The 12571-nt window shown below is 39.0% G+C and overlaps 1 protein-coding gene across 6 annotated transcripts in view; it reads right to left on the bottom strand.

Annotated features, from left to right (window-relative positions):
- The window catches only part of LOC149838406 (protein CLMP1-like), a 32242-nt gene extending 20004 nt beyond the window's left edge, over positions 1–12238 (bottom strand). For 3 of the 6 annotated variants that reach the window (XM_090006582.1, XM_090006577.1, XM_090006578.1), the window contains exon 1: positions 8969–12238. In XM_090006582.1, the coding sequence (XP_089862708.1) occupies positions 9202–11925 (2724 nt within the window). In that variant the 5' untranslated portion in view covers positions 11926–12238 and the 3' untranslated portion in view covers positions 8969–9201. Of the gene's footprint in view, positions 1–8442; positions 8496–8968 lie in introns of all 6 variants that reach the window. The other 3 variants (XM_090006581.1, XM_090006579.1, XM_090006580.1) reach the window with 2 other exon arrangements.
- Positions 12239–12571: the final 333 nt, after the last annotated feature.

Genomic DNA, 12571 nt, shown 5'->3' with positions numbered 1-12571 from the left:
CTTCTGATATTTACCGAATTACGGATTTTGACGCAGAATTACAAATAACAAAGTGTAGAACACTTAAAAGTCCAATAATAGACAAATACAAAGAGAGTAAACACACACTTTAAGTACACACAAATCCACAAAGGGATAATGCCAAAAGGCAAACAAAAAGTAAATATTATTGAGAATATGAGAGAAAGGAATGAATAAATGAGAAGGGGGAACACCCTTATTTATATACAAAAAAGGAGAGAGGAGACCCTTGGGAGCTCCCCACTCTTAGAGTCGTTGGAGAGCTCCCAACGATCATATTTATGACCGTTGGGGCCCCAACGACTCCAAGAGTGGGGCCCCAAGGCTCAAAAGAAAGAAAAAAAAAAGAACAATAAAAAAAAATAAAAAGTTGTTTCTAATAAACAGCTATAAGTACAAGTAAAAAGACCAAAATGCCCCTATTAGGCAATACATTTAGAAATATATATAACTCCCCCTCAAACTTTACAAGGAAAGAACCGAAAGTTTGACAAGGAGAAAAAAAAACGAAGAGCAAGAAGAGCTTTGGTGAAGAAGTCGGCCAACTGATACTCCGAGGTGACATATGAAAATGTAATAGTTTTTCTTAAATATTCATCATGAACATAATAGCAATCCATCTCAGTATGCTTGGTGCACTCACAGAAGATGTGATTGCTTGCAATATAAATTGCACTTTTATTGTCAGAGCACATCTTCGATTGTATTGAGACGATGATACCCATATCACTGAGAAGACTTTTAAGCCACACAATCTTCGTTGTCGTTGTATCCATTGCACGATATTCGGCTTCAGTTAAGGATAGAGATACTTTTTGTTGTTTCTTACACCTCCAATAAATTAGTGAATCTCCTAAAAAACTACAAAAACCAGTAGTTGAGATTCTATTATTTGGATTACCTTCCCAGTCAGCATCAGTATAAGCAGTTAAGTCAAAAGATGAGAAAGAGGATAAAAAAAACCCATTCGAAATGGTGTTTTTAATATATCGCACAATCCTTGTTATTGCTGCCATGTGCAATATAGTAGGAGCATGTTGAAACTGGTTAGCCGCATAAATAGCAATGAGCAATATCAAGTCGGGTGATGGAGAGATAAAGTAAGAGATCCAATTAATTAACGATATGGAGTAGGATCTTCAAGCATTACACCATCTTCGAGTCTTAATTTAGCATTTATGACTTCTGGGGTCTCCACCTTCTTTTCATCTGAAACTTCCGACTTAGCACATATGTCGACAGCTAATTTCAATTGAAAGAGAATATATCCTTTAAGAGAGTAAGCAACTTCAATACCTAAAAAATATCTCAAGAAACCCAAGTAGATTTAATTTCAATAACTCCTTTGTTGTTTCCTGTGATGATCATATCATCAACATATAGAAGAAGAATCACAATAGTAGTATCTGTTTTCTTGACAAAGAAAGCAGTATTAGTATAACAAAAAATAAATCTTAAATTAATCAAAACATTACTAAATTTATCATATCAAGCTTTAGGAGTTTGTTTAAGACCATACAGGCCTTTTTAAGTTTTAAAACATTTTCATTTAAATTCACCCCTATAGAAGGTTCCATGTAAACTTCCCTACCAAGTTCTTCATTCAAAAAAACATTTTTAACATCTCGAACACTTTTCGTTCAAAAAATTCACCCCTGGAGGAGGTTACATAAAAAAATAGGCAATTTTTTAATAGACACAATGGCAATGAGAGCTCGAACACTTGTCATTCGTGCTACCGGGGCAAATGTTTTCTCATAATCTATTCCATATTGTTGAGCATACCCTTTGGCAACTAACCTTGATTTATATCTTTGTAATGATCCATCACTTTTGGTTTTAACTTTAAACACCCATCTACATTCTATAGGTTTCTTGCCGAGGGAAGTATCAACTATTTCCCATGTGTTGGCTTTTTTAAGAGCATTAAGTTCAAATTTCATAGCTTTATTCCAATGAGGGTGTTGTTTGGCATCATTATAATGAGATGGTTCATAATAAGAGTGAAGAGTTATTAAATATACTCTAAAGTTTGGAGAGAATGAGTCATATGATATAAATCTACTTAGAGCACTAGAGATACAATTTGATTTTCTATGTTGGGATTCTTCTAAAGATATGTTTTGAGAGAACTTGTCAAGGGCACATGAACGACCTACCTTCACCCCGTCTAGTATACACGTGTATCATTTGATATATGTTCATTCAAATTCTCATGTTGATCACTATCAATGTCACAGGGATTCGGCTAGCAGGGTGCCGCACACGCGTCGACGCGACTCGACGCGGGTGCGGTCAACCCGATCCTGGGTGTGTTGACCGCACCCAGGGTCATTTCGGTCCATTTTTGTTTGGATTTTTTTTTTTAAAAAAGAATTTGCCCTACGAAATGGGCTGCAGAATTTAAAAAAAAAATTCTGCTTGTTGCTGCTGCTCTTGTTTTATAAAGGGGCACTTGTGTCCACAACATCTGATGAGCTTTGTTGGCATCCCATGCTATACTTGCCTCCAAACAATTAATTCACAGCGTTGGAAAACATACTGTTAACTTGGAAATGATGATCCATCTTCCTCAAAAATTAAAACCAAAATTCAAGAGCCTTTTGAAGTCTTTATGCTTCAACCAACCAGATCCTTTTTCGTCAAGGATTTTCTCTCTCCATAATAAATGATAATGGTGGTGGTAGAGCCTTGGTGGCTATTAGTATTCACTTTTCTCCTAACGAGATGGGTGCTTTAGCCGTAGCCTTGTGTAGACCTCTCTTGTCCACATGTCAAATCCAATAAATTTCTTTTAGTTGTCATATGTGTGCAACTGTATATAAAATGAAATTTGAAGAACCCTATGCAGTGGCATGGCAGTGGTGTTGTAGGCCTCGTGAAGACTCTCTCTCCAACAAACCATGTCAAACCTTTCGCTTATATTTTTTTTCGTGAAGACCAGGGAGTTTCAGACATGATTGAATCATGACAGTCAGTAGAACGCAGCAAGCTGGGTCGATCAGATTGTCAATCCTTTCGGTTCATCAATTTTGTCCTGTTGAGCTAAAGTACACAACAAGCAGAACGTGGGTAACAAGTCTTCAAACAAATACACGAGCAAAAAAAACTGAACCCCGACCCGCACCAGGGGAACCCCGACCCCCTTCTATCTATCTATCTATCTATCTATATATATATATATATACATTTTTGCCCCTGTCACACCCCCCGCACATGGGTTTTTTGGAAGTGCTGAATCCCCGCACCCGCACCCATGTGACATAGATCACTATCCTTATCATCAAGTGAATTCTCACTACTACAACCATTGTCAAAATATTCAAATACCTCAATAGAGTTAGACTCATCATTTTTTGGTAATAAATCAAATAGAAATGAATAATCAATGTTTACTCTTGGTTCTTTGCTATCAAACCCATTTTCATTTTCAAGAAAAGTAATGTTTTTTGAAATATAAAGTTTGTTATTTATTAGATCAAAACATCAGTATCCTTTTTTATTTTCTCTGTAACCTAATAAAACACATTCAATAGCTTTTGAGGATAGTTTATCATTTTTATGAGTAAGAACATAACACCTACAACCAAAGATTCTTAGTCTTTTAAAATCGAGAGTCATTTTAAAAAGCTTTTCAAACAAAGAAACATTGTTTAATGAGGATGAACAAGTTCTATTAATTAAGTTGAGGTTAAAACGGCTTCGGCCCAAAACGTTTTTTGAATAACCTTGGAAATTAAAAGAGTCCTAGTTGTTTATAATATATGTCTATGCTTTCTTTCTGTAAACCTATTTTGTTGCGGAGTTCTAGGACAAAACCTTTGATGACAAATTTCATCTTGTTTTAAGTAATTTTGAAAATCAGTAAACATGTATTCTCCTCCAGAATCCGGTCTAAGAATAGAAAGGTTGCTTAGGAATTGATTTTTAATCATTATATGAAATTCTTTAAAAAAAGAGCACGCATCGGATTTATGATTTAAAAAATAAATCCATGTGTATCTAGTAAAATCATCAACAAAAATAACATTATATGAGTAACCGCTTTTTGATATGATAGGTGAGGGACCCCATACATTCGAATGTATTAATTCAAAAGGCCGTGTAGAGACAAAATCTCTTTGAGGAAAGGGAATTGCTTTCATTTTTCTAAAAATGCAATATTTACAAGATATATCTTTTTCATTACATGCATTTTTTAAAAAAGGAAAAAGAGACATTTTTGAAAAGCTAAAGTGGCAAACTCTCTTATGCCAAATATCAATACTTTAGACATGTACAAAATGACTTGGGTGGAAGAGACAAAAAATCATAAAATAAAGATCGACTCTTCTATGGCCTTGCCCAATCAACTTCCCTGACTGGAGATCCTTCATGGTGCAATCCTTAGGTGAGAAAGAAGCTTTGCAACCATGATAAAAAATTTGAGAAACGAAAAAAAGATTTAAATTTAATTTTAGAAGCACCCTTATTTTTTAAACCAAAAAAAATTAAGAATATTTTGAATCAAGTGTTCCAATACTTTCTATTTTTAAAGAAGTTTCATCGACCGTTGAAACATAAGATGAAGTATGATTAGAATAAACTTTAGAAAGAACATTCTTATGAGGTGTTATATAAAAGGAAGCACCCGAATCAAGAATCCACATAATTGGAGGAGATGAGAATGATGCAATGGTGGCACCCGAAGTAGATGATTTGAGAAGTTGTTGAAGTGCCTCTGATATTTGATTAAGCGTGTCTTTAATATCTCCTCCATTTTTGTTTGCTTCTTCTTTCTTAGGTGTGATTTCACCAACGGAAACAATCTTACCTTTAAGCTTAGGACATACTGGTATAATGTGTCCCAGTTCATTACAATGATGGCAAGTGTCCCCCTTCCTATATCTACTATTATAGTTGGACTCATTACCATAATTATTTGGTTTTACAAATTGGGGTGGCTTATAGGTTTTACATTGGAACCCGACCTAGTAAAGACCAAAACATCATCATTCTTATGGGTCATGCCAAGACAGGTTTCTTCTTGGCATACCTCGGCAAAAGCATCTTCAATAGGCAGAGCTTTGGTCCTGTGAAGGAGAGAATCCTTTGTTAAAATTTCGATCTTAGACCATGAAGGAATTGAAAAAAGTGTTCATTCTCAATTTGCTCTTTTCTCATTTCAATATCTTTGGGAGCCACCCATTTAGGCTCAAGGAGAGCTAATTCATTCCAAAGAAGGGACAAAATACTAAAGTAATCACATACACACATTTCTCCTTGCTTAGTGGATCTAATTTTATCTTGACAAAAATATTGTCTAGCAAGATCACATACACACATTTCTCCTTGCTTAGTGGATCTAATTTTATCTTGACAAAAATATTGTCTAGCAAGATCCTTTTGGGTATACATAAGAAAGAACCAAACATCATTGGCTCTTCTAAATTTAACAATGTTGGCACATATTTTTATGTCAATATTGTTCATAAACCATGACAAAATTTTGGCATGGTTACTTTCCTAATCTTCTACGATGGCTTTAAGACGACCATCCCCAATGAGAGCTTTTTCGACACCTCCTTCAATGTTGGTGAGCTTCAACGATGGTTTAAGAGAGGTTCTCATCATAAAACCCCAAAGTTTTTCCCTCTAAGATGATTTTCCATTGGCAATGCCCACATCAAGTAGTTTGATCCATTAAGTTTGAAGAAGAGCTTCATTCTTGATTCATGCTTCATGACGATAAGAAAAAGATTGAGACAAAGAAAGTGTTAGCACTTTTATCACGATCTTCAATCACCACAAGAAATGCTTCCAAGATCAAGAGAACCCAAATGGCTCGGATACCATGTAATGAAGTAAGCGGAATTACAAATAACAAAGTGTAGAACACTTACAAGTCCAATAATGGACAAATACAAAGAGAGTAAACAAGGCACACACAAATCCACAAAGAGATAATGCCAAAAGGCAAACAAAAAGTAAATATTATTGAGAATATGAGAAAAAGGAATGAATACATGTGAAGGGGGAACACCCTTATTTATATACAAAAAAGGAGAGAGAAGACCCTTGGGAGCTTCCCACTCTTAGAGTCGTTGGGGAGCTCCCAACGGTCATATTTATGATCGTTGAGGCCCCAACGACTCCAAGAGTGGGGCCCCAAGGCTTAAAAGAAAGAAAATAAAAAAAGAAGAAAAAGAAGAAAAGAAAAATAAAAAGAAATAAAAGTTGTTTCTAATAAACAACTATAAGTATAAGTAAAAAGACCAAAATGCCCGTATCAGGCAATACATTTAGAATATATATATATATATACATACATATATATATAACAACTGAACTATGTCTCACATGGGTGTGGCACTTTCAAAAACCTTGGGTGCATGGGTGCGGCAGGGGCAAAAATGTAAATATATATATATAGAAGGGGGGTCCGGGGGTTCCCCCCGACGCGAGTCCATTTCATAGGGCAAAATTTAAAAAAAAAAACCAAAAAATGGACCGAAATGACCCTGAGTGCGGTCAACGCACCCGGTGCCGCACCCGCGTCGAGTCGCGTCGATGCGGGTGCGGCACCTTGCTAGCTGAATCCCTGTTACATAGCAACTGAACCATTATTATTGGCATCGACAGCCCTCATTTCCTACATAGAATTGAACTCTACAACTACCAAAACCATCTCTTGTTCCACAATAAAAAGCTTGTTTTAAATATTAACTTTTAAAAGCTTTTGTTTGCTATAGATTCACTGTCTTGACCTTCCCTTAGGGACTCACGTCTCAAGAAGAGTCAACATGGGTGAGTTTGGTTTCAAACCCACAAGTTCATGAATTCATTCCATAAAATTCTTGTAGTTATAAATGCATAATTTAACAAAAAGACTTAACTTTTTGTTGTTTGGCTGTAAATTGCAGGAAGAGAAACATGCCGAAAAATAAGTAGAGAAAAATGTGGGAAAAAGCAACTACTGGAGAGGTGGACAGATCCTATTTTATGCCATATGAAAAATCATTGCTTTCAACTCCTAGTTGCAATAATAAAAATGGCATTCAATTATCTTAAGTTATGATTTTGTTGCCAAATTTAAAGAAAAAGAAAAGGGAAAAAGGAAAAAGAAAAATCATGACATTATGTTAGCAACTGTACGCAAAACATGGTGAATGAGGGCATACATACTACCAGAGTCCAATAAGGCAATAAGTGCTCTCACATCTAAAATTTAATTATTGTGTCAAGGAACAAGCCAAATGCTCACATATTACTAGGGGTGTCAAGGGCCTGGACCCGACCCGAACCAAACCTTTTATAGGGTCCAGGTATGGTGATAAATAGGAAGACCTGATTAAGACCCGGGTCTGTACCCGAAGGTTTGATTAATACATGGACCTGGGTATAATTTGTGAAATTTTATACCAGACCCAAACCGACCCGAGTTCTGATTAAGCCCCACAAATTTTCAATGTAAAAATGATAAAAAATATGGTTTTACAGGGTATAGTCCAGGTTTGGTTCATGTAGTTATTATAGGATCCAGGTATGGTTTTTCTTATAGTGTATCCGATTAGACCCGAGTCCGGACCTGATACCATGCCCGAAAATCTGGTTCCACCTGGGTCCGAACCAAACCCAACCTGTTGACACCCCCCCTACATATGACCAATCAAGTCTTAATTCAATTAGGAAATTCTAGAATTGTGGTTCTATTCATATTCTTGCTGCCCTTTTAGGAAACTCCATGCAGTAGTTTAGAACATATAAGTCAAGGATTTACCATCAAATTTGCCTCAACTCAGTTTCCAGTGAAGGCTCTTCATATGAAAGTCTAAAGACCCAGTCTGCCAACCCTATGATTTACTCCAAAGATAACGTCATACTTATTGACAACCAATCATTTTTTGCATAGAAATTTGTTTTATGAAACAAAAGTCTTATGCGCTTAGCATTCATAATCTTCAAACTGCTGCTAAATAGAGATCTGATCCTTCCCTTTTTCTTCTCCAAAGAGATGGAGGTTGGATTTCACATTAATCAAAGATAACATTCTCAGTTTCAAGACAATAGAAAGGCAACAGTATGCCAAGCAATTCTTCTAGGGCTACCAAATGCACCAATGCATCCTTGAAATGGTAATGTGCTTGATGATACAAGCATTCAGATTCACGCACCATAATTACATCCAAGTAAGCTCATTTTGTCCTAAGACACAACTGAGAACATATTACAATTTACCGAACAATCCAAATTTCAAAGCAATCATGAGATACTAATTGTCAGTTTAAATTTATTAGAACATGTTATACAGTAGATAAGAATGTCTGTTTCATAGACTGGTAAACCATTTCAATCAACATCAAATGGTTTTTCTATCTGAGTTGCATGCCAACTGGAGGGAACTGGAAAGAGGATACATACATGTAAAAGACAAAGTACAACCTTTAAGCTGAAACCAACAAGGATGATCGTCAAATGGTTGTTTCATACCATTACTAACAAAATAAAAACCAAAAGTGATAAGTGACATGACAGATAATGATCTTATACTAGTCCCAGATGCTACCATATTCACACTATCACACGTTAAGATAGAAAAATAGCATTTTGTAATGAATAGCTTCTACCGATCACAATTCAGCTCCTCATGAAAGAAAGAAGTTAAAAGAACAATCACATGAGACAGGCTGCCTTGCTGTCCACAACAATCCCAAAGAAAGGTCTAGGCACTTAATGAAATATCAATCTAGAAGATGTAACATAGTGAAAGAGAGATACTTGAAAATTTTATTTAGCCATCTTTTCTTTCATCTAGAAAACTATTTAAATTATCATAAAATAGCCAAAAATCAACTATCAGATGTCCAGAAAGAAAAAAAGGTTGACAAAAGCAATAACTAACACAGAATCAGAAGTCAGAACCAAGATGATTGAAACATGGAGACAGTGCACTGACATTGTATGTCACCTTAAGATTCATGCAAATAATGTCCTAGAACTCAACTGATATATTGTGCCAGGATTCTGATGAAATCAGGTTTTTGGAAGAAACAGTCTTCAAGACCAGATATCTGAATCAGCTACATCCCTCTGTCAAAAGTTCTTTATTTTCCAGTCTGTTACTGTAAAGATCAAGTCTACTAAAATATGGATCCACCATAAGACCAACATAACACCTATTTGGTTAATATCTTAGGTGATCTACACAGGTATTCTGATGTCTTGGTTCTCACAATTCATAATGGCATTAACCTTTGCAGCAGAACTTGTGGCCTTCTTCTCATCCTCTTCCAGGGAAGTCACACTTGATGAGTGGTTTTTAAGTACAACAGCAATATCTGTTTCAGATGCACCAGCAAGATTGAACCGCTCAACCGCATCATCCAGATTCTTTTTCCAATGAGGCATTCCTAGTTTGAATTCAACTTGAGAACGTTCAAACAGCATGTTACCCCAGAAAAGGTGAATCTGAGACCTCATCACGACAGCCTGCTCCGCTGCCTCATCCAATGCAGATGCTAAATCCCCACCATGACCACCATCACCTGAGGCAGAGGCATCCTGACCCCCCACGGCCTTTTTCCTTTTATTCAGGATCTCTTCCTTTTTCAGAGTGATAGGATCTTTGACATCGCTATTCCTCTGCTCTTCCAGATTTTCCCACATTCGAGTAGCAGCTTTCATCTTCTCTTCCGCACTGTCAAAAAGCTTAATTGTCTCACTAGCATCCCAGGTTGTCAAGTCAGTCTTGCTAGCCAATGCATAAGACCAATGTAGCTTTGCCTTCTCGAAATGCTGTTGTCCCAAAGCCAGCAATCCTTCATAAAAGTCTGGTTTGACTAGTAGAGCTTCTTCATACTTCTGTCCTGCTAAAGAATATCTCTCCTGCACCCAATCGTATGCAACCTGAAGCTGTGTCAAGATTACTTCCTTTGATGATGCCTCATCTAACGGAATCCGCTTCCTTGCAGCACACATATGCACATTCCCCCAGTTGAAGAATGCTAATGCAGCAACTTCCTGGAACTTGGATGCCGCCATATCAAAAAGTGTTTGGGCCTCTTCACTGGTCACCGTCTCCTCCAATGCCTCAGAACAGAGCTCCATCCCAAGTTCATGCAAATCTATGTGTGCCTCAGGATCAATGCCAACATGTGATCGGAACAACTGGGCAAACTCAAACAGCCAGTCATCAATCTCAACTTCCTTACAATCAGTTTGGTTGGCATCCCCATTCCTCTCCTTCTGGATCCCGTTCTCTGAATCTACAGGCTTAGCAAGTTCCTTTTCGACCCCGCCACCTTCAGATACAGCATCACATATAGAAGAGTGAGAGGTTGTTTCCTCACCCTTAATCCCCTCTTCTTCAGCTGTCCCATCAAGTGGGGATTTCTCCACCAGTTCTTCTTCTTCCTCTTCATCAACCAGAGGTGGCTCCTGCTCAGCGCTCACCTCCACAATGTGCAGCCTTAACAACTCGAGTGCACAAGGCTGAGACCCCGAACTAGCATCAGCAGTACCAATCCTTCCAAGCTCATCAGCTTCACCCTGTTCATGGAGAGGACTACCTCCTACCACCAACCTGTTTTTTGAGGCATTGACAAGGAAATCACTGCAAGATTCTGCAAACCTCAGTTCTTTGGTTCCAGTGATCGTCACAAGATCCCCTTCCAAATCTTTATATTTGATCAGAACTGACTTCCACGAAGGGAATCTATTTGCTACAATCTCCCTCAACACCCTGAAGCTGCAATTAACAGGCATCTGCGCCAATCGAATATCGTGGTCAAAAACCAACTTCAATGGCCTCCACCTGACAGTAGAGGCCGCCACTCTTTGCGAGTTCTTAATATGCTTTTCACCCGGAGGAGCAGGGGAAGGAGTCTCTCTATCCATAGATTGCGAAACAACTGGTTTTGACGATGATGGCGATGCTTTGGAAGGCTTTAGGGCTATGGAGGGGAGTTCAGATTTGATTTTTTCTGGAGGTCTCGATGATGAGGATGATGATAAAGGGCGTGTAACGCTCTCGATGTTGTTAATGTTAATGCCATTGTTATGATTAGAGATAGAAAAGGCGGGAGCATTATTGTCTTCAGGGCCGGATTTCTCGGCGGGCTTGGCAGGCTGCTTCTTTGGCAACGGAATGGCACGAGCCGGCAAGCACGGTCCCAGGCCGGCAATGGGGGCACCGGGAACGGCCGAAGCGCCTAACGCAGCAGGAGACATTCCAGAGTAGGAGGAAGAGGAGGATGAAGATAACGAAGAAGGGGGTGAACTTAAGGAAGAGACCGCGGAATGCAGCGGATGATGAAGAGGAAGAGGAGGAGGAGGCCTGTGGTTGTTGTTGGTGGTGGTCCTCTGTGGGTCTTGATGAGCCAAATCGTGGCGGTTGCCGAGGGCGACCCTGAGCCTGCGAGCAATCTCCAAGGCATCCTGATTGTTGGGGTCCAAATTGAGCAGGGAGCCGACGTCCTGGACGGCCAAATCGAACATTCCGAGGGACTCGTAGGCACGGGCGCGGCGGAGGAGGGCGCGGGGGAATCGGGGCTGGGCGTGGAGGGCGAGGGTGCACTCGGCGACGACGGCGTCGAACTGGACGGGCTTCATCTGCAGGAGGCAGGCAGCCCGGTTGCTGTGGAAGACGGCGCGATCAGGGTGGGTCTTGGGGATGAGCTTGAGGGCCTGCTCGTACTGCTGCAGGGCGCCCGCGTAGTCCTTGGATTGGAATCGCCGGTTTCCCTCCTCCTTCAGCTCGTGGGCTCTCTTCAGGAATATGGAGGAGTCCAAATCCACGCCATCCGCCGCGGAGGCGGCGATGTCGCTATGGTTGTTGTTGTTGTTGTTGCTATTGCTGTTGTTGTTGGTAACAGAGGGCACATTCCCATTCACACCCTTCTTTCTCCTGCCTCCAGACTTCCCCATTCTCTCTTGCTCTCCCTCTCAAAGAACAAGTAATAAAAAGAAGAAGAAGAAGGAGGTTGAGAATAAGAAGAAGAAGGCTGAGAATGAGGGGAAACAGGAAGGGAGAGAAGAACAGAGGAACAATTAGAGGTTGAAACGAAGATGAGAAGATGATTCAGGTGGTACAGTGGATGGCTCAGGCGAATGAAAGGAAGAGATGATTGTAAGGGAAAGAAGAAAGGATTTTGGTGGGCAGGGAGAAGAGAAAATAGGGAACCCTAATAAGCAGTGACCAAGAACCTCACTTGTTGGGAATGAAACGAGAATGCACGCTCAATCCAAATTGATGATTACGGTCTCACTTTCTCTTATATATCCCGACCCGATGCTAAGGTCCTTAGTTAAAAAAAAAAAAAAGAATGAAAAAATGAGACTTCAAAAAACTAGAGAAAACAACAAAATAAAAAAAATTCAGATGAGAAGTTGTTGGTGTTCTAGTTTTGGTGTTTCTTGCACGTTCAGAGTTGTTACGTCGATCTTGGACCTAAGTTGGTGTCCGCGGTGTAACAAATCACATAGATCACACGGCTTTTTTTTACCATTGATCATTTGATTGGTGCAAGAGAAGGATCGATGATTCGATATATTAAAAAAAAAAAAATAAATG

This window comes from Nuphar pumila, chromosome 5 (genome assembly GCF_984573655.1).
Source record: "Nuphar pumila chromosome 5, dmNupPumi1.hap1.1, whole genome shotgun sequence".
In the NCBI taxonomy this organism is placed as follows: Eukaryota; Viridiplantae; Streptophyta; class Magnoliopsida; order Nymphaeales; family Nymphaeaceae; genus Nuphar; species Nuphar pumila.
The sequence above is the reverse complement of the archived record's forward strand: the minus strand, read 5'-3'. Positions and strand labels throughout refer to the sequence as shown.